The 16,137-nt window shown below is 36.4% G+C and overlaps 1 protein-coding gene across 1 annotated transcript in view; it reads right to left on the bottom strand.

Annotated features, from left to right (window-relative positions):
- CACNA2D3 (calcium voltage-gated channel auxiliary subunit alpha2delta 3) overlaps positions 1–16,137 on the bottom strand; it is a 480,096-nt gene that overhangs the window by 166,148 nt on the left and 297,811 nt on the right. Inside the window, exon 12 of the mRNA XM_075713919.1 lies at positions 5,534–5,612. Coding sequence (XP_075570034.1) covers positions 5,534–5,612 — 79 coding nt within the window. The remainder of the gene's footprint in view (positions 1–5,533; positions 5,613–16,137) is intronic.

Raw genomic sequence — 16,137 nt, 5'->3', positions numbered from 1 at the left:
ACTGTGGATTTTAACGCTTTTAATCAAGGATTCAAAATGCTTCAGAACTGTGTGGATCACTCATTTTACAGGTGATGATGTACATTTTCCTAAAGTAGTTCAGAGTGCCTGAATTTCGGTATGTCTCATTTCAGAAATCTTAAAAGAGAACCAACATTCAGAGGCCATATTCAGCACTGTTGACATGTTTTAAGTTACATAGTCAAAAGCACAGGCCACTCAGGAATTCAGAAGAATTAAACAGAAGCACAAGTAGACTAATCAGCCTTTTGCTTTACTTCCTCCATCTTAGACTAGTGTACAATGCCTATAAGTGAGGACTAAGACAGTAAAAGGAAAGAGCACACAAACTGCTCATTTCTCTGTAGATTTAAAGCAGGGGGCCTCCACGTACATTCATAGAATTATAGAATTGTTTAGGTTGGAAAAGACCTTTAAGATCATCATCTCTCCTTTTCTCCTTTTACCAAACACATACTTTCAGTTGTCCTTAAAGAGCAGACTTAGTCACTGTTTTGTTTCAGTGTTTTCTACTCAGTCTTACATCACCACTCCAATACTATTTGCTGTGTTGAGCTCATGTGTTTTTGAGTGCATGTTATGCCAGTACCTGCACTTCTCTTACAAGCGTGTGCAAAATTACAGATGGAGCAGAGATCTGCTTGCTCTGAGTAGTGTACAGACAAAAACAGGACAACAACTGCACTTAAACACTTAATATATATATAAGCATATTAAATAATACCTGAAAAGTCAGAGATTAACTACTTGAAAAATTTCTATTGTATCTAAGGTGACAGAAAGGTCTTTTTTAATCAAGCAGTATTTTCTTACCCATACAGGTTGAAATCACAATTAGTTGACACTTTTTAATGTCTTACTTGATTAAAATCAAAACCTTAAAGGCTTGTTTAAAGAATTATTTAAGAAACTCGTGGATGTCTATGCCTGGAAAATTCTTTAATTACAGCCTATAAATTACCTTTGAGATAAGAATACCTTGCTGTAAAATGAGAATGCGTTCTGATTGCCTCCTGAAATGTTTTTATGTCAGTTTTTCAAGTGAAAGAATTTAGCCTGATTACTCAAAAAAACCTAAAAAACCAAAAAAAACCCCACCACACAGAAAACAGAACACAATCTGAAACACCTCAGTGTTGTGCCATACAGGTTTATATATGTTACAAGACACTGATAATGCTGATTTTTTTTTTTTTTTTCTTTTCTTCTTTTCCTTCATTTAGAAGAGATCCATCTGGACCAGGTGCAGCCAACATGAACAGAGACACCTACTTGAGCACTTATGCTTCATATGGATGTGCATTACATTAGGTATTGCTCTTTGTAGTATTTCTGAGAATGCATGCTGTCATATTACAACTTACACAGAACTCTCCAGACAGCATGCTACAGACAAAGTATTTATTTCTTGTTGTAGTACTTGCAAACCATATCTGTAAACTTCACAATAGAGAAAACAGGTTTTAGACTAATTTCCTAAGACTAAAAGAGACAGTGAGTAAGTCTGAATTAATTTCATATAAACTTAGTAAAGAAATAAAAGTCTCAAAGACAAGGGAAAATTTGTGACTACCCTGAGACGGAAAGAAGTGACATTGAGCATCCTATTTGGAAGCAGCCAGATGGTAAATCAGCACATGTATACTGGCATGCGTGTAGTTGCAGGCGAGCCATGTCATGTTTAGGATGACAGCTAAAGAAGTCAAGGTTAGCAAGTGGAAGAAAAAGGAATTAGTGTGAAAAAATCCTATTTTTTTAATCATATCTTTGTTTGACAGATTTAGTCATATACCAGGCTGCAACAGATGAAAAGTTGAAAGAAAGAGTGTGTTAGGGACTTTGTTCCTTCTAATCAGGTTGCTTCAAATAACTGAGTTTAGTGAAATGTAAAAATTGCTGCTAAAGATATGTAAAAGACAAGACTCAGATGAAGATGGTGTCATAAGACACAACCATATGGATTCTCTCTAGGTTTTTTATAATGTGATCTCAGGGATGAGTTTCATTTGTAATTTCTGGAAAGAGTTCCTTTCTTGCATTGAAGATTTTGTCTGTTTAATTTCCTTATAAAAACTGCTTGTGCTTTTGTAGCTCACATTAGAAAAATCTACAGTGATTTTACACTTTCCATAACTCATGTAATATGAACAATTACCTATTTTCTGTGAATTTATGGTTCATCTATTTACTTTGTTTCTACAAAAAGTTGTTTTCCTTAGGTTTTAGCTTTCTTTACAACAAAGTGAAAGGAATTGCAAAAGCTATGTGAATGATGTTTCCCATATTTTTAATGCTTGTTCTAATACTTAAGTTTTGATCTTCTAATGGGAAAACTCTATGAAAAGTTACTATATTATAGATAGGGACAGCATTAAGTAACATGCTCCTAGTTCATTTCCACTGTGTATTTAGACTTTTTGATGATACATGTGTTTGTAGCTATGTGTAACAAATGCCAAACCTCACAAGAATTAGCTTCCTACACTGCTAAATTTATCTCTTTTATCTAGAGATCAGAGGTACCCAGTGGATTTAAAAACCTTACTCTTCCTGTACCAAGGTTTAATAATCAGATAAAGACATGCTCTGAAGTTCTCGAGCACAGCTGCTGAGGCCATGTAAGCAATAGCAGCAAACCCATGCTTAAATTTTGGCACTCTAACACCTGCTTCTCAGCTCCCTGGTGTGTGAATTATGCCATCTTAGAGCCCCTTACAGTCAGTGCTACTTTTTTCCTCCCCAGCAGGAAAAAATTCGTAAAGGAAATGGGTAAGATTTGGTAATGACAAGCGTGAGATATGTATAATAATGTGGTTGAAGACGGACACTTATGCTCTGCAAGTGGGCTGCCTTTCCATATTACACAGTCCTTGCATCGTTTTTGGATGGCTTGTTTTTCTCTAAAATGTCCACCATTAGACTCATAACTTTTCAAAATGCCTCCAATGGATTTTACGTGTAGCGCAGTACTTTTTTTTTCCTGAACACTGCGCAAAATAGATGCAATATTCTTGCAAGTAATAAAATATCAGAATTTAAAAAAATCCTCTTTGGGTAGGGACTAAGGAGGGAATTCATTGTTTCACTGCAGCTGTAAAACTCCCATGGAGAATACCTCCCCCTGCCCCCCCCACCGACGAGGCCTCTCAAGCAGGTGAACAGTATCTGTAACTGGCTGCCTGCCACCCCCGCCAAGAGCCCACAGTGCACGAGGTGCTGGGGTCATGCTAATAACGGGAATGGATGTGACTGCGGCTTCCTGTACGCAACTCTCCTCTGCTAATACAATAGTCTATAAACTGCTACAGCTGGGGCACAATTTGCCTCAGGGCTGATCTGTCCTCCGCTGGCAGTTAGAGAGTCGCTATCAGACCTCCGACATGCAAAGCATTTCTCTCTCCATTGCTTTCTCAGCCTCTGCTCCTTTATACTGATGAATCCTCTCCTTTGTCCATTTTATAATATGCCAACCACAGTGATGATCCATAATAAAAATTAAAAAAAAAAAAAAAAATTAAAACAGAGGTTGTCAAATTACTAATGCAATAGAGAATTTTACCAAAAAAAGGAGAAAGCTTAATCCTGGCTGTTTTGTTAGTAAGTAATGCATTAACTCCCATCTTTACCTTTACAGCTTTCTGCTGGAATTGACTGCTGAGGGAAAAGGTAGTGCCTGCTTACTTTAAAATCTGGCACATGCACGCTAAGCACTAGGAAACTTATACCTTTGTTCACTTCAGAACCTTAGTAAATCTTTGTTCTTTTCCTTTATGTGTACTTGCTTATGATACAGAAGAGTAAATCACTGCAAATTTCACAAACCACTCTAGAGGGACTTTGGGGTTCTTGAATGTTTTAATGTATTTAAAATGGTTTGGTGTTTTGCTTCATTAAGCCAACTCCCTCTAGATATGCCCTACTTATACATAAAAACGTAACAGAAAAACATGCTTGGGGGTTTTTGACATTTCACTATCAGAATCTAGAAGCTAAAGAAGTTTTGCAAGGTGCTATGAATTTCCCCTGTGACCCATTTTGTAGGGAAGGACTGCTGTCCACAGTCCAGTCAACTGGAAACCCTGCAAACAGCCTTCATCTATGTTGTGCTTCCAAGGGGAAAATCACTGCAAGGAAAATTGATTTTAGGGTCATTGACCTCAGTGACAACAACATACTTTGGCCCACCCATGCAGGTAGTAAACTGCAGTCCAGCCATTCAGCCAATCTGTAGACCAGCTTTACTACACTCCTCATCTGTTGTGCTGTAATCCTTCATTTCACTAAAAGAAAATGGATGCGCTGTAGCTGAAAACTGTAAGAAAAAGATCTAAATCCATACTGTCTGACATAATGACTTATGCTGTTTCCAATTGTGATTTTCAAAGCTATTAAAAAAGTATTTAATTACTGATTAGAAGATTTTTGCATTGTAAGCTATCAGAGAGCAGGTATTGTAACTATTAAACTGAGAGAAAAAATTTATAGAAGAAACAGTCATTAAGCTGTTTAGTTGATTCATATGAGTAAGATTCTGACTCAAAGCAACATGGCTCTGAAAAGAACAAAGTAGTCCTGAAGACTGACAAAGGTGACCACTTTTCCCCCACTGGGAATAAGGAAGACATGGACCAGATGATCTACTAAGGCAGTCGCTATTGCCTGGTCCTAATTTCTGAGTTGCTGTACTTAGATCTTTATGAATCTGTAGAGCTGGGCTGAAAAACTAAAAGATTTTGTTGATTAAATTGTCTTCAAAAAGATGCTTCAAAGGATTCTTATACTATTATTTAAACTAAATTATGGTGTAATATTAGCTGATTAAGACAAGACTTCAAACTGAGTAATTTCCATCAGCTGGACATAACAGTAGTTAAAGAAATAATGACTAAATGGATAGCACCTGATGCAATTCATCATAATGTAATGTGGCACAATGGAAAACAAAAACTTTCTTTTTTTTCCAAGAGGAAAGGAAAAGGAAAACCTGAAGATTAATTAGGGGTTTTGGCTTTTTCCTGAATCATTCTTCCTTGTATTAGTCAATCTTTTTACTGTAGCATCTCAGCATCTTACATGTTTTAATGCTCCTTCCTTAAAGAATATAAAACTGTTCTTTAAATTACACTGTCAGTTCCTCAAGGGACAGGATGTCTGGTGTTTTACATACCATGCCTAACTCAACAGGACTTGTACCCAATGTTCTTAGGCACCAAATTAACTCTGAGTAATAACAGCTATAGTAGAACAAATGCTTTGAAATTAAAGTTTGTTCTCTAAACAAAAATTTAAGATCACATATTCTAAGAAAAAAACATGTTTCAAGTTGGGTTTTTTTGCTTTTTAAATTGTATGCTACAAGAGAAATAAGTCTTTTCCTTTTGTGGAAAAGAACTACCCATCCTCTCTGATTAGTTGTCAGTGACACCGTATCTGTAGAAGGGTTCCAAATATGCAGGAAGGCTCAGGAATAGGGTTTTGAAAACAAGGCTTTCACAGCTGAAGGTTAACTAACCTTTGTTAGCACAGGCCATCCACTTCAGGTTATCAGCAAAAGCAGCTTCTCTTCCAATCAGATAGGTAAAAATACGAACCTGAAAGTACAATGCAAAATATCAAGTCAATTAATGCTGCATTTAAAACTTATACAGTGGAAATTCAGATACAGATGTGTAATTCATATGGATAGACCCTTTTTAAGAAAGTATTATTGGTTAAACAGCACAGTAGGTTTAAAAAAAAAAAAAAAAAAATCTCTGCCAGTAATGTCTTCGCAAGAAAATGTGGCTTTCATTCTATGTAACAGAATGGCTGATCTCTTTGGATGTTTTTAATATCTGACATTTAACTAAAGTTATGGTTAAATGGTTAAAGTGTAAGTGAGAATAAACTAAAACCGTTAGCGTACAAGGCAAAACTGCATGCTTCAGACAAATCTGTTCTGCACTTATGAATTCAGAAAATTGCTACGGTATGGAGGAAGAGGCACTTCATTAGCAAATACTTCTGTAGATAAAGGATCTGAAACACCAGGCAAGCAAACTCCCCTCAGTTTTCAAGGTTCGTATAACACAGTATCTTTGTCAACTTAGAGGCAGGTACCCATAGGTGGCACTTGCGCTATCAAGTGATAAACAGCAAAATCATGTGCAAAGTTGCCACATTTCCCAGACAGAAATATCTGGGCAAAAAGCTGTGCAGCTGGTCTGTGCATCTGCATGCACACAGACATGCACAGAGACCTTCGTCCAGAAATCCTAGAAAATTTCCTTAAAATTCTGCCCAGATAAAATTTCTTAGCTGAGAAGAAGGGCATACTTTGGAAATGCTGGATGCAGGGTAGGCCTTGATAGATCCTAAATGATAGCACTTGTTTGTCTGCACTCCACAGTTCCATGTTATAATGTTTATATCCAAAACTGCATTTTTGAGCAGCTTCAGACATCTGCCATTTAGAAAGCAAAGGCAAATTCCAGTGAAAGATTTCTCTCTTTACTATACTATCTTCTCAGTTCTTTCTTATCCAATAGAGATAGGTTTAGGGTTGCGTTATTTCACAAGCCTTGAAAAGAGCTGCAAATTTGTCCTCCCACTAAACTGATGACAGCATTTCTACCTCATACCTTCTGCTCTCAACACTATTCTATACATGGGAAACTACAGCGAAGATAATACAGCGAAGAGTGTTTAGCTAGATAAACAGGGAATGGGAAAGGAGCATGTTGTCCAGAGCTTCCTCTACCTCACTAATACAGGTTTGCATGGCACTCACAGCCCCTCTGTTCAGGTTGGGTCTGTAACCACCCATGTGTGTGTGCTGAGAACAGAAATCACTGTCCTGGGTCCCAGCATATTCCATCTAGAAATCCCACAGAGTTCCATACCTTCTTCACCTACCATCTAATACAGTTGGGTAAGAGGGAGCATAGTGAGCCTCACTTGATCCGACTAAGCTCCCAGCAAGAGAATTGGGAATAGCACCTGACATCTACAGCTAAAGCCCATATTCTGCCTGCTGTAGCCCATGCCATGCTCAGGCTTATGCCTCTCATTCCATGTGCCTAAACTTCCACAACCATTTTCCCATTCCCTAATGACTTGTCTAGGCAAAAGAGGCCAAGTACATACTCGGCCATATTAGCAAGAGGAATACAAGGTGATTATTCCCCTCTATTGCATTGTAAGGCCACATATGGAGTACTGACCTCAGTTTTGGATTCCCCCATACAAGACAGACACTGACATACTGGAAAAGACAGACTCTTCTTGAAAGTGGACTCTTAGAGGACAACACAGCAAGGAATAAAAGTGAGAAGAAGGTCCTAAACAATTCTGATTAATGTAAAGAAGAAACATTTTTATCATGAGGGTGATAAAATATTAGCAAACGTTGCCCAGAGATGCTGCAGAACTTGCATCCTGGGAGGCATTAAAAATCTGACCAGACAAGTTCCTGAGCAGCCTAATCTAACTTCACCTGCTCTGAGCAGGGGGTTGGAGAAGACGATCTTCAGAGGTCCCTTCCAATCTAAATAATACTATGAAATTAGCAATTACACAAGAGATTAAAAATTTGACTGATTTTCTAATGAAATAACTTGTTCTATATTTTGTAGATTTTGAAGATAAAACAAATAAATTAATTTAGGACTGGAAATTGACAATTTGTAGCTGCAAACATGGTGCTATCGTTATGTATGAAAGAAAGAAAATTATGAACTCCATATCGTAGCACTAAAAATTGTAACTAAACCCCACATCAGATCCTGTTATCTTTTTATCAGTATACTTAATAGAATCATCATTATCCAAACTTTTTTATAGAAACTGTCATCATCATTAAAAAGCTGTACACTACAAAACATGCTCCAGAACATGTTATTCAATAGCTAATTGCGTCTCACGAAATAGACACACTTAAATTATACAGAAAGCTAATTAAACAGAAAGAAATGTCATGATGTGAGAAGTTTATGAAGACCTCTAATTTAATTCTTTTGCAATTAAAAAAAAATCAAAGAATTACATTTCTAATAGCTTTTTCAATTAGCACTTTTTTCTCACTCAGAGTGAGACAAAAGAAATTATTTGTAGAATATACCAACTTTATATTACGTTCCCTTAGTTTTTTTTCACAGCATAAGTTTTAAAATGTCTTTGAAAGTTTCCCTCTTCGCTGTCAGTTGTGATACTATATTCCCTCACTGCCCTTTTGTCCATTTTCTTAACGGCCAGATCCTGTTTCTAGGTATACATGGTGTTTTGCATTATTATCATGCCTAGAGACCAGATTTCAATCACAAAACTTTTCCCAGTCTTTCAAACATGAAATGGACATAGAGCTCAATCATGATTTATATCATTTAAATAGCATATACACTGATTGTGTAGTATTGTTAGTTTGAATCAAACAGTATGCATAATCCTACCCTAAGACTCCAAAGAACACAGCATTAAACAAAAGAATGGTACTTCTATGCTTTGTTGATGGCCACAAAAAGCATTAATAATGAAAATCTTTATTCTCTAAACACACATGAAAGGGCACAGTGAGATTTATATCCTCAACAGTATAAATCACTGTCACAATTTACCTTCCTGAAACCAATGTTCGAATATAGCCTATGATGAGACTGAATACATCTGAGAGATTTATATTTAATGATCTCCTTTAATCTATAAAGAATCAAACTACACTGTGTTCCTAATAAAATGAGACCAGCCTTATCTAAAAGGATGACCAGTAAGCATGACAGTAGGCGTAGGAAGCAAACTAACTGCGTTAAACCTGCAAAATAAAAATTTCAACAAATTGGTATCATAGATCATCATGAGGAACGGGGCTGCCTCTGTGATACTGTTGCAAGGATTTTAATGATTTTTCTCTGAGTACATTTTATACGTATAGTTTACTTGGTATCTGCAGTTTTGCTAGAAAATATTTTAAGCATCATGAAAAATACTGCTAAGTGTTTGGCATTACTTGAAAAAAAATAAAAATAAAAGCTGCAAAGTAGAGAGCTAGTGCTGAAGATGAGTGATCAGAGTTTATGAAGTGCTGCTTTCCTTCCCTATCCCAATGAGTTGTGTATTTTTCTCTATGAACTTTTCACTGTGTGTGTTACATAAATATTTGCCAGTGTCAACATGAAATATAAAATCTTTTATAAAATTAAATATAAGGTAAACTATAATTCTAAAATACCATTTCTATGCTGCTCATTATTTAATAGAATGACATTATTCATAGTAGCTTCATAACAAAATAACCATGTAAGGTCACAGGAAGGTATTTTAGTTAAAAATAATGCCGCTAATACATTAATATTTTTCTTTTACATTGACCTTAAAGATACAGTAATAGGTATTATGAATATTGTTTAATACTCTGTCCAGAATAGTGAGAAAAATCCTCAAAATCAGCTCTGATTGATAGCAAACTATTCTGATTATAGCTCTACTTCTAAAAGTTTCATTTGATCAGTTCATTGAACCCACCAGTGTAAACTTAATTCACTATGAGCTTGCAGTGGGAAACACTCATGAGTGCCTAACCATTCACTGTAGAAGTAATTTTACAGAACAAATGCTAGCCATATTATTTTCTGCTTTCAGAGGTCACAGCAATGGCTTAGGTAATAAATGATTAAAACTGAAACTTGCCTGAATAAGTCTACATTCTAAATCCCATTTTTCAAAACAAACTTGGATCTATATACCTTTTATACTAGTTTTACTCTTCTGGATAGGTGTTTTATGTAATAATTCTAGATGTGCTGGTACCATCCATGGTATAATACCAATTAACAGGGAGAAAGTTACTGTGGTCATATACCTGTTTTCTGCATCTACATAAAAGTATAACTAAGTTAATATTATAGAAGTACTACATTAATTTAGCAGGATAAGTTCAAATTACTTCAACTTCTGCACGTGGATAAGACCTATGCAGTGATGGGCTATGTATGCTGCAAAACAGGACACACCGCATCATAGTTACCACTGAAACTGTCATTGTAAGTTGACCAGACATTAGGTACCAGATTTAATATCCACCCATATTCTCAGATACCATGTAAGATAAATGTTGTTAGGTAAAACCTGTTAATAGTGACCACCAAATTTTGTTCTTCGTCTATCGGAAGTAACTGAATGGAAAGTGTTCATGCAAAATGACTGCATGAAGTGTCTATTTTATTCAAACAATCCAGATATAGCACTAATGTTGCATAGTCCACTGATAAATGAATGTAGTACTGAGGCATACAATGGAAATCTCTATAATTTATAATAGATGAGGAAGTATAAAGTGTGTCTCAGTCTGTGGTTTGTATTGGATCTTAAGGAAAATACCACAATAGAAACTATGAGCTGTAATAAGTATATTCACTATCTACATACACATACACTGATACACCTATATTGGTATCTTATGGTTAGGACCATATCTTATTGTTAGGTATCTTAATGTTAGGACACTAAAAATTCTTTCGAATCCATGGCTTTCAAAGCCACATTTTAGTCAAGGCAGACTGAATAAATTCAAAGTTGTTATGGGCCAGTCCCAGAAGATCCAGTAACAACATTTACATAGTCTACATATGCTCTGGCTAACTGAGTATAAGCCAAATGAGAAAAACACCTTTCAATATCCAAGCACTGTGACTGAAGCGAGAGACAATTTTCATCCGCGAAGGAATCTGCATCAGAGGGTATAAGTACCTCTCTGGCAAAAAACATATGACAGAAAGAGAACCCTTCAGTTCTGGATAATTTTGAAAACTTTGTAAGATATTTGAGAGAGATACTTGAATCAAAATATTTTCAATGTCTGACCTGTAAAATATGATATCAACTATATTAAGGCTTAACATGAACTGTTAGCCGTGGAGGAAGGAAATATTATCAGGCAGAAGCACTAGTTTTGAATTGTTATAGCCTATCTACAAAACTAAAAATTGTAGATGTCAGAGGCACTGAATGCAAAGCAAAGCTTACTCCAAGAGCAAAAACTTTAATCTTTGGAATTATATTTGCTATTCCTGTGCAGTATGTAGCTCCTACAGATGTGCCATAGACTACTATTTTTTTAAGCCAATGTTCACAGAAAATGGAGTGAGAGCTCCACAGTAACATTACAGAAACTGAAAGGACAGTGGAACTAGAATCTTTAATACAGCTTGTGACTTTCTCACTTCATATTTTTGCACATTTTTCTAAAGCGGGTCTTGAATGGCAAAGAATACCATTTGAGACTGATGTATTCTAATTATCTTCAAAACAGAAGCTGTAGAAACCTCCCATACATTACCTTGTTATCATGTCTCATTGCTGACCTAGAAGGATCACCTCTGGGAAAGAGCACTCCATTCAGTTACCATTCTTACTAAAAGATTGCTGCATTAGTTCAAATGATTCTGAAGTGTAGAATCATATTCATGTTAAGCAACAGACTAATTTCAACAGTGTGTTTTATGATGGTCCGCTTCTATGTGCAAGATTGTGGATTCTGGTCCAAACCACTAGTCCATAGCGAGCTAGTGAGAAGCAGCACAACATGTCAACAGTAGTTGCAAGTTGTGTTGGTAACTACTCCCATGTACACAGCAGAATTAAATATTAAGGCATTGAACCACCAAGCTCTGTAGTTCAGACAAAACTGAACACAAATCTTACACTGAGTAAAGTACTTAAATCAACAGTAGACATTTAACTGCATATATTATAATTATTTTTAACTTGCTTTCTCTCTGATTTTCCAGTCTCTTTGTTTTACACTCTCGTTGCCTTACCTAGGCATAGATCATGGTTTGGATTACACAGGTGGTTTGCTCTCTGTTCTTTGTTCCATCCCCGCAAATTTTGAGAAATAAGAGAGTACTGTTAATAAGTTTCATGCTTTTACAGCTAGGGAATATATTGAAGTTTGAACCTTTAAACTCTGGACAGACGGCTTATATAAAATCTCAGAGATGCATACACTCAACCATTAGCAAGGAAACCTAAGAACGATGATTTAAATGACAGCTATTTCAGTACTAACCACTTCATCTGAAATATCCACTTAACAGTTTCATCCATTATGCATGGACTAATCTGCAGTCCCTGAACTGTCCTCACCTCTTAAACTTCATTTAACTAGCAACATAGCAAAGAGAATAGGGACCTTCGTCTATCTATGTTAAACAAGATGAGTCAATCTGCAAGATTCTACACACTGAAACTGTGAAGTCATATCTTCATGCCAAACAGCTGGTAAAATAGTATTTCCAGAAACTTAAAATACTGTGTGGGAGGGGAAATGGGACTTCTGCTTGCAGCTGACAGTGCAGACCTCTGTTTGCAGCTGCAAACTATTTCACGGACACCTTCAGCAAAATAGTCTTTCCTTTCTGGCTCAGCAAGAAATAAAAATAGCCCTGTGGCAAGAGCTGTGGAATTTAAGTTATAAGTGGGATATAGGGATAAAATTCAAGTTCCCATAGTTTTAAGTTATGGTGGTCCAGGAACACCCCAGCTAGTCTCTGCATAGATAAGCAAATGGACTGACTGGGAACAATGGATCAATGTGAGACTACATGATTGCCTGAACTCTTACGTAGCCTTACCACAAAGAATTGGCTCAATTGTTACAGGAGCTCTCAAGGTGGGAATCTGGGACAGTCCTGGAGGTTTTCCCAGGCAACTCATGCTGTGGCTAGACCACCTGATAGGCACTATTTGTATACTTCAAAGTGTTAATTAGCTACTTGGTTGGAGAATCTGGCCATCCCAGAGACTTCTTCAGGCAATTCCTGCTGTACAATTGACCAAACTATAGAAAGAAAAGATACTTGCATAGTATCATATTAGAAAGCCTGAGGAACAGTCACATAGGAGAGTCTTTTGAGCATACTTAAGATAGTTAGGAAATGCTTTGTACATAATTTAAGATAATAAATAGCAATGAATCATTCCTGTGCTGGTATAGTGATATACAACCACAGGCCAGCTGGAAATAAAGATTCAGCAGAACAGCAATTCAGAGCGTCTCACCCAATACAACTGAAGATACTGTTGCAAGGATCCTTATCATCTAGACAGCATGTGACCATCCTGTTCAAGATGCTTGATTCCCCATTTAAGTATTACCCCATCCAAAGACCCCCCAAACGGTTTAACATTCTGGTCTTTGCAATTGTCTCAATGGTGCACTGATCAAAGCCCTTCAATTTTCACTTGATCAACAGCTAAAAAAATGACAATAGGAGCAGATGAGACCAGAGCTGGTCTAGATTTGATTTACATGCTGTAATGTAATTCAAGATTCACAAAAGCAATTCTCTAACTTGAAGTTTGTGGACCTAATAATGGAAAAGGCTGTCATTTATTTAGGTCTCTTACACTTGTTAATAGAACTTTTCAAAAAGAAAAATCACTGGCCTCCCTTAACATATTTTAACCTGCACAGCATACTGTCACCTGAAAAGTGAAGACAGGCATCCAGGAAAAAGGTGACTCATTTTTGTACTGACATTTCTTTTCCTACTCTGCCTAAACATATTCCTCTGTTATCTAAAAGGCACTGGACATTTACACAGGTTAGTATATTAAAAAAATATTGAAGTGTTTGTTTATCTTTGATTAAAAGCAGAGCAGAATTTTTCATGCTCCGTTTCTTCTTACCCTTTGTTATAGTGGAACTATTCTTAAAATTAGTTACCCAGGATAAACTTATAAACACTTCATCCTTTAAGCCTCAATAACTGGCTTCTCTTTCTTGGGGTCCTGCTGCTTTATAATTTTCTGATGTCTTTTTTAGGTTCAAACTCCATAAGTAACCTAAACCTATTTCCAAATTTAGAAAAAGCTTCAGGTTTTATTTACACTTCCACTGTTTCCCTCTCAACATCACACTGTGCCCATTGCCACTTCAAGATTGGTCTTCAATATCACTGCTCCTTACATAATCTCATCCTCCTATTCCTCTCTCTCCAGCATCCTTTTGTACAGCTCTACCTTAGAAGACACCTATGGGAAAAGGGGAAATTGATGCTGCAGTTGGTCCCTGTGTTAAGGAGATGGCATTGCCCTGCCATACTTTCCTGTGAGGAACAGTCTGGATGCAGTCATAAAGGTTTTTGAGAGTAATACTAGATCCATTCATCAAGATCAGTAAGATTCACATTTAAAAAAATCTGAACAGGCCACAGGTCTTTGCACAAGTAACCTTTCCAAATCTGAGGAGGGAAAAATATTGAGTTTGTAAAATGTATCAATTTTGAGATGTGTTATAGCTTCTAACTTTAACCTACACACACACAAAGCAATCTGAAAAAAATACATGAATTCCATATATACTCCGGTGTATCTGGCTGTTACAAAGAGCATAACATACAGGGCAATGAACAGGCATGCGAAAAGAGCAGTAGAAATACAAGGTCACTCTAGAAACTTCACCTTATCTCTGAATGTCTTCATAGCTTTTTTAGTTTTAGTTGTTATTACGAAGTGGTGAAAAAATGAGTTAAGGATCTATTTGCATTGATAAGTTAGCAGGAAATTCTATGAAGACAACGCTTTAAATGAGCACACAAAATTCTACTGATGAGGGCTACAAAGCCGTATGATACAACGCAAGATAGCACTACTACAATATCTTCTACCCTATTAGAGACCTTTACCCTATAAGGTGCTGAAAGACTCCACTTATGCTGCATTCAGTGCAAGGAACCCATGAAATTGAAGCCATTACCTCATGAAATTGAATCCTTAAACATTAAGTTACTCAGTAAAAAGTTCTTCATTGTTAATTTTTCTCCCGTAGTATTTAAAATACCTCTTTTGGAAAAGTTTGCATTTACACATTTCCTCATGTTTTCTTCTTCCTGCAATTGCACACTGCACCCAGACCATTTTATAACAGTGTTTTCTATTACAGTGATATCTGAAACACTGTGCATTGTACCCTAAATACTGATGGGACAGTTAACGGAAACTAACCCCAAATAATTAATAGGTCTATTTAATTGGAAAACAAGATGTTGTAAGCAAAAACAGTAAGAAAAAGAAAAACACCTAATCTGTCTGGGGATCATCAAGCAGCTGAGCCCTGCTTTCGCAAACATCTGCATCCCCAACAGCTCTTTGTGTAGACCTAGTTCAGAAAATATGTGCAGAAAAAAAGGAAATTGATGCTGCAGTTAATCCCTTGTGGTCAGGGGACAGCACTACTATGTCACACTCACCTGTGAGGAGCATTTCTAGATCCACCTTCTAGGTCTAGGGCTGCTGAGGGTCACTTTTAGAAAATACAAACAAGCTACATGTTTTACATGAGACATCAAATGAGAATATTTCTTCTAGTACTGAAAATGTGTTCACATCTTTTGTTGATTTACAGAAGATTATAATGCAACTCAAGATTTGTGAAGAATAACTTCCCACTGTCAAAATTCACCCAATACATTGGGAATATTTTTAGCAGATTATGCTAAACACGGGATTATGCTATTTGACACTCTGCAAGGATAGAGCAGGTGATGAGAAAGTGTCCAACACCATGTTAGCACAAGGCTCATTGCTTCCCTAAAGGAGTTTGATGGTTGACATGGTTCTGAAAGGAATAAGACATCTCAGGCCTTTTACAAGGGACACAAGTTCTAGCCAATTTATACATCCTGAATTATTGGTCACAGAGAACTGAGCAAGATCAGTTCCCTCACAGGCAGATGAGCTTCAAATGGCACAACAAGAGCTTATCACTAAAGGATTATATGTAAAGATTGGCAGAGCATTATTAAATAACCATTAACCATTTAAGACTTGGCATTTAATAGCAAAACAAAAAACTTCACGAAATAAGTCTAAGAAGCGTCTAATACTTTCTAGCTTATCTTTCCTGCTTAGCATGCAGCATGTATTAATGATGTTAAATAAGCAACTAATAACATACAGAGTGTGTGATACAACAGTATAGATCTTGAATGTACTAAATTCTTCTTAACAGTTTAACAGTTAATTCAGCAAAGAAATTTTTCACAGATTTTGAGAATATTAAACTTTGGGGCTGAGACCATGTCTAGAAAATGACATCCCAGAGACTCTATTCCAAAAAGTTATGATTACTTGGGAAAAAAA

The sequence above is a fragment of the Pelecanus crispus genome, chromosome 7, assembly GCF_030463565.1.
Source record: "Pelecanus crispus isolate bPelCri1 chromosome 7, bPelCri1.pri, whole genome shotgun sequence".
In the NCBI taxonomy this organism is placed as follows: domain Eukaryota; kingdom Metazoa; phylum Chordata; class Aves; order Pelecaniformes; family Pelecanidae; genus Pelecanus; species Pelecanus crispus.
This window is presented reverse-complemented; position numbering and strand designations above follow the sequence as displayed.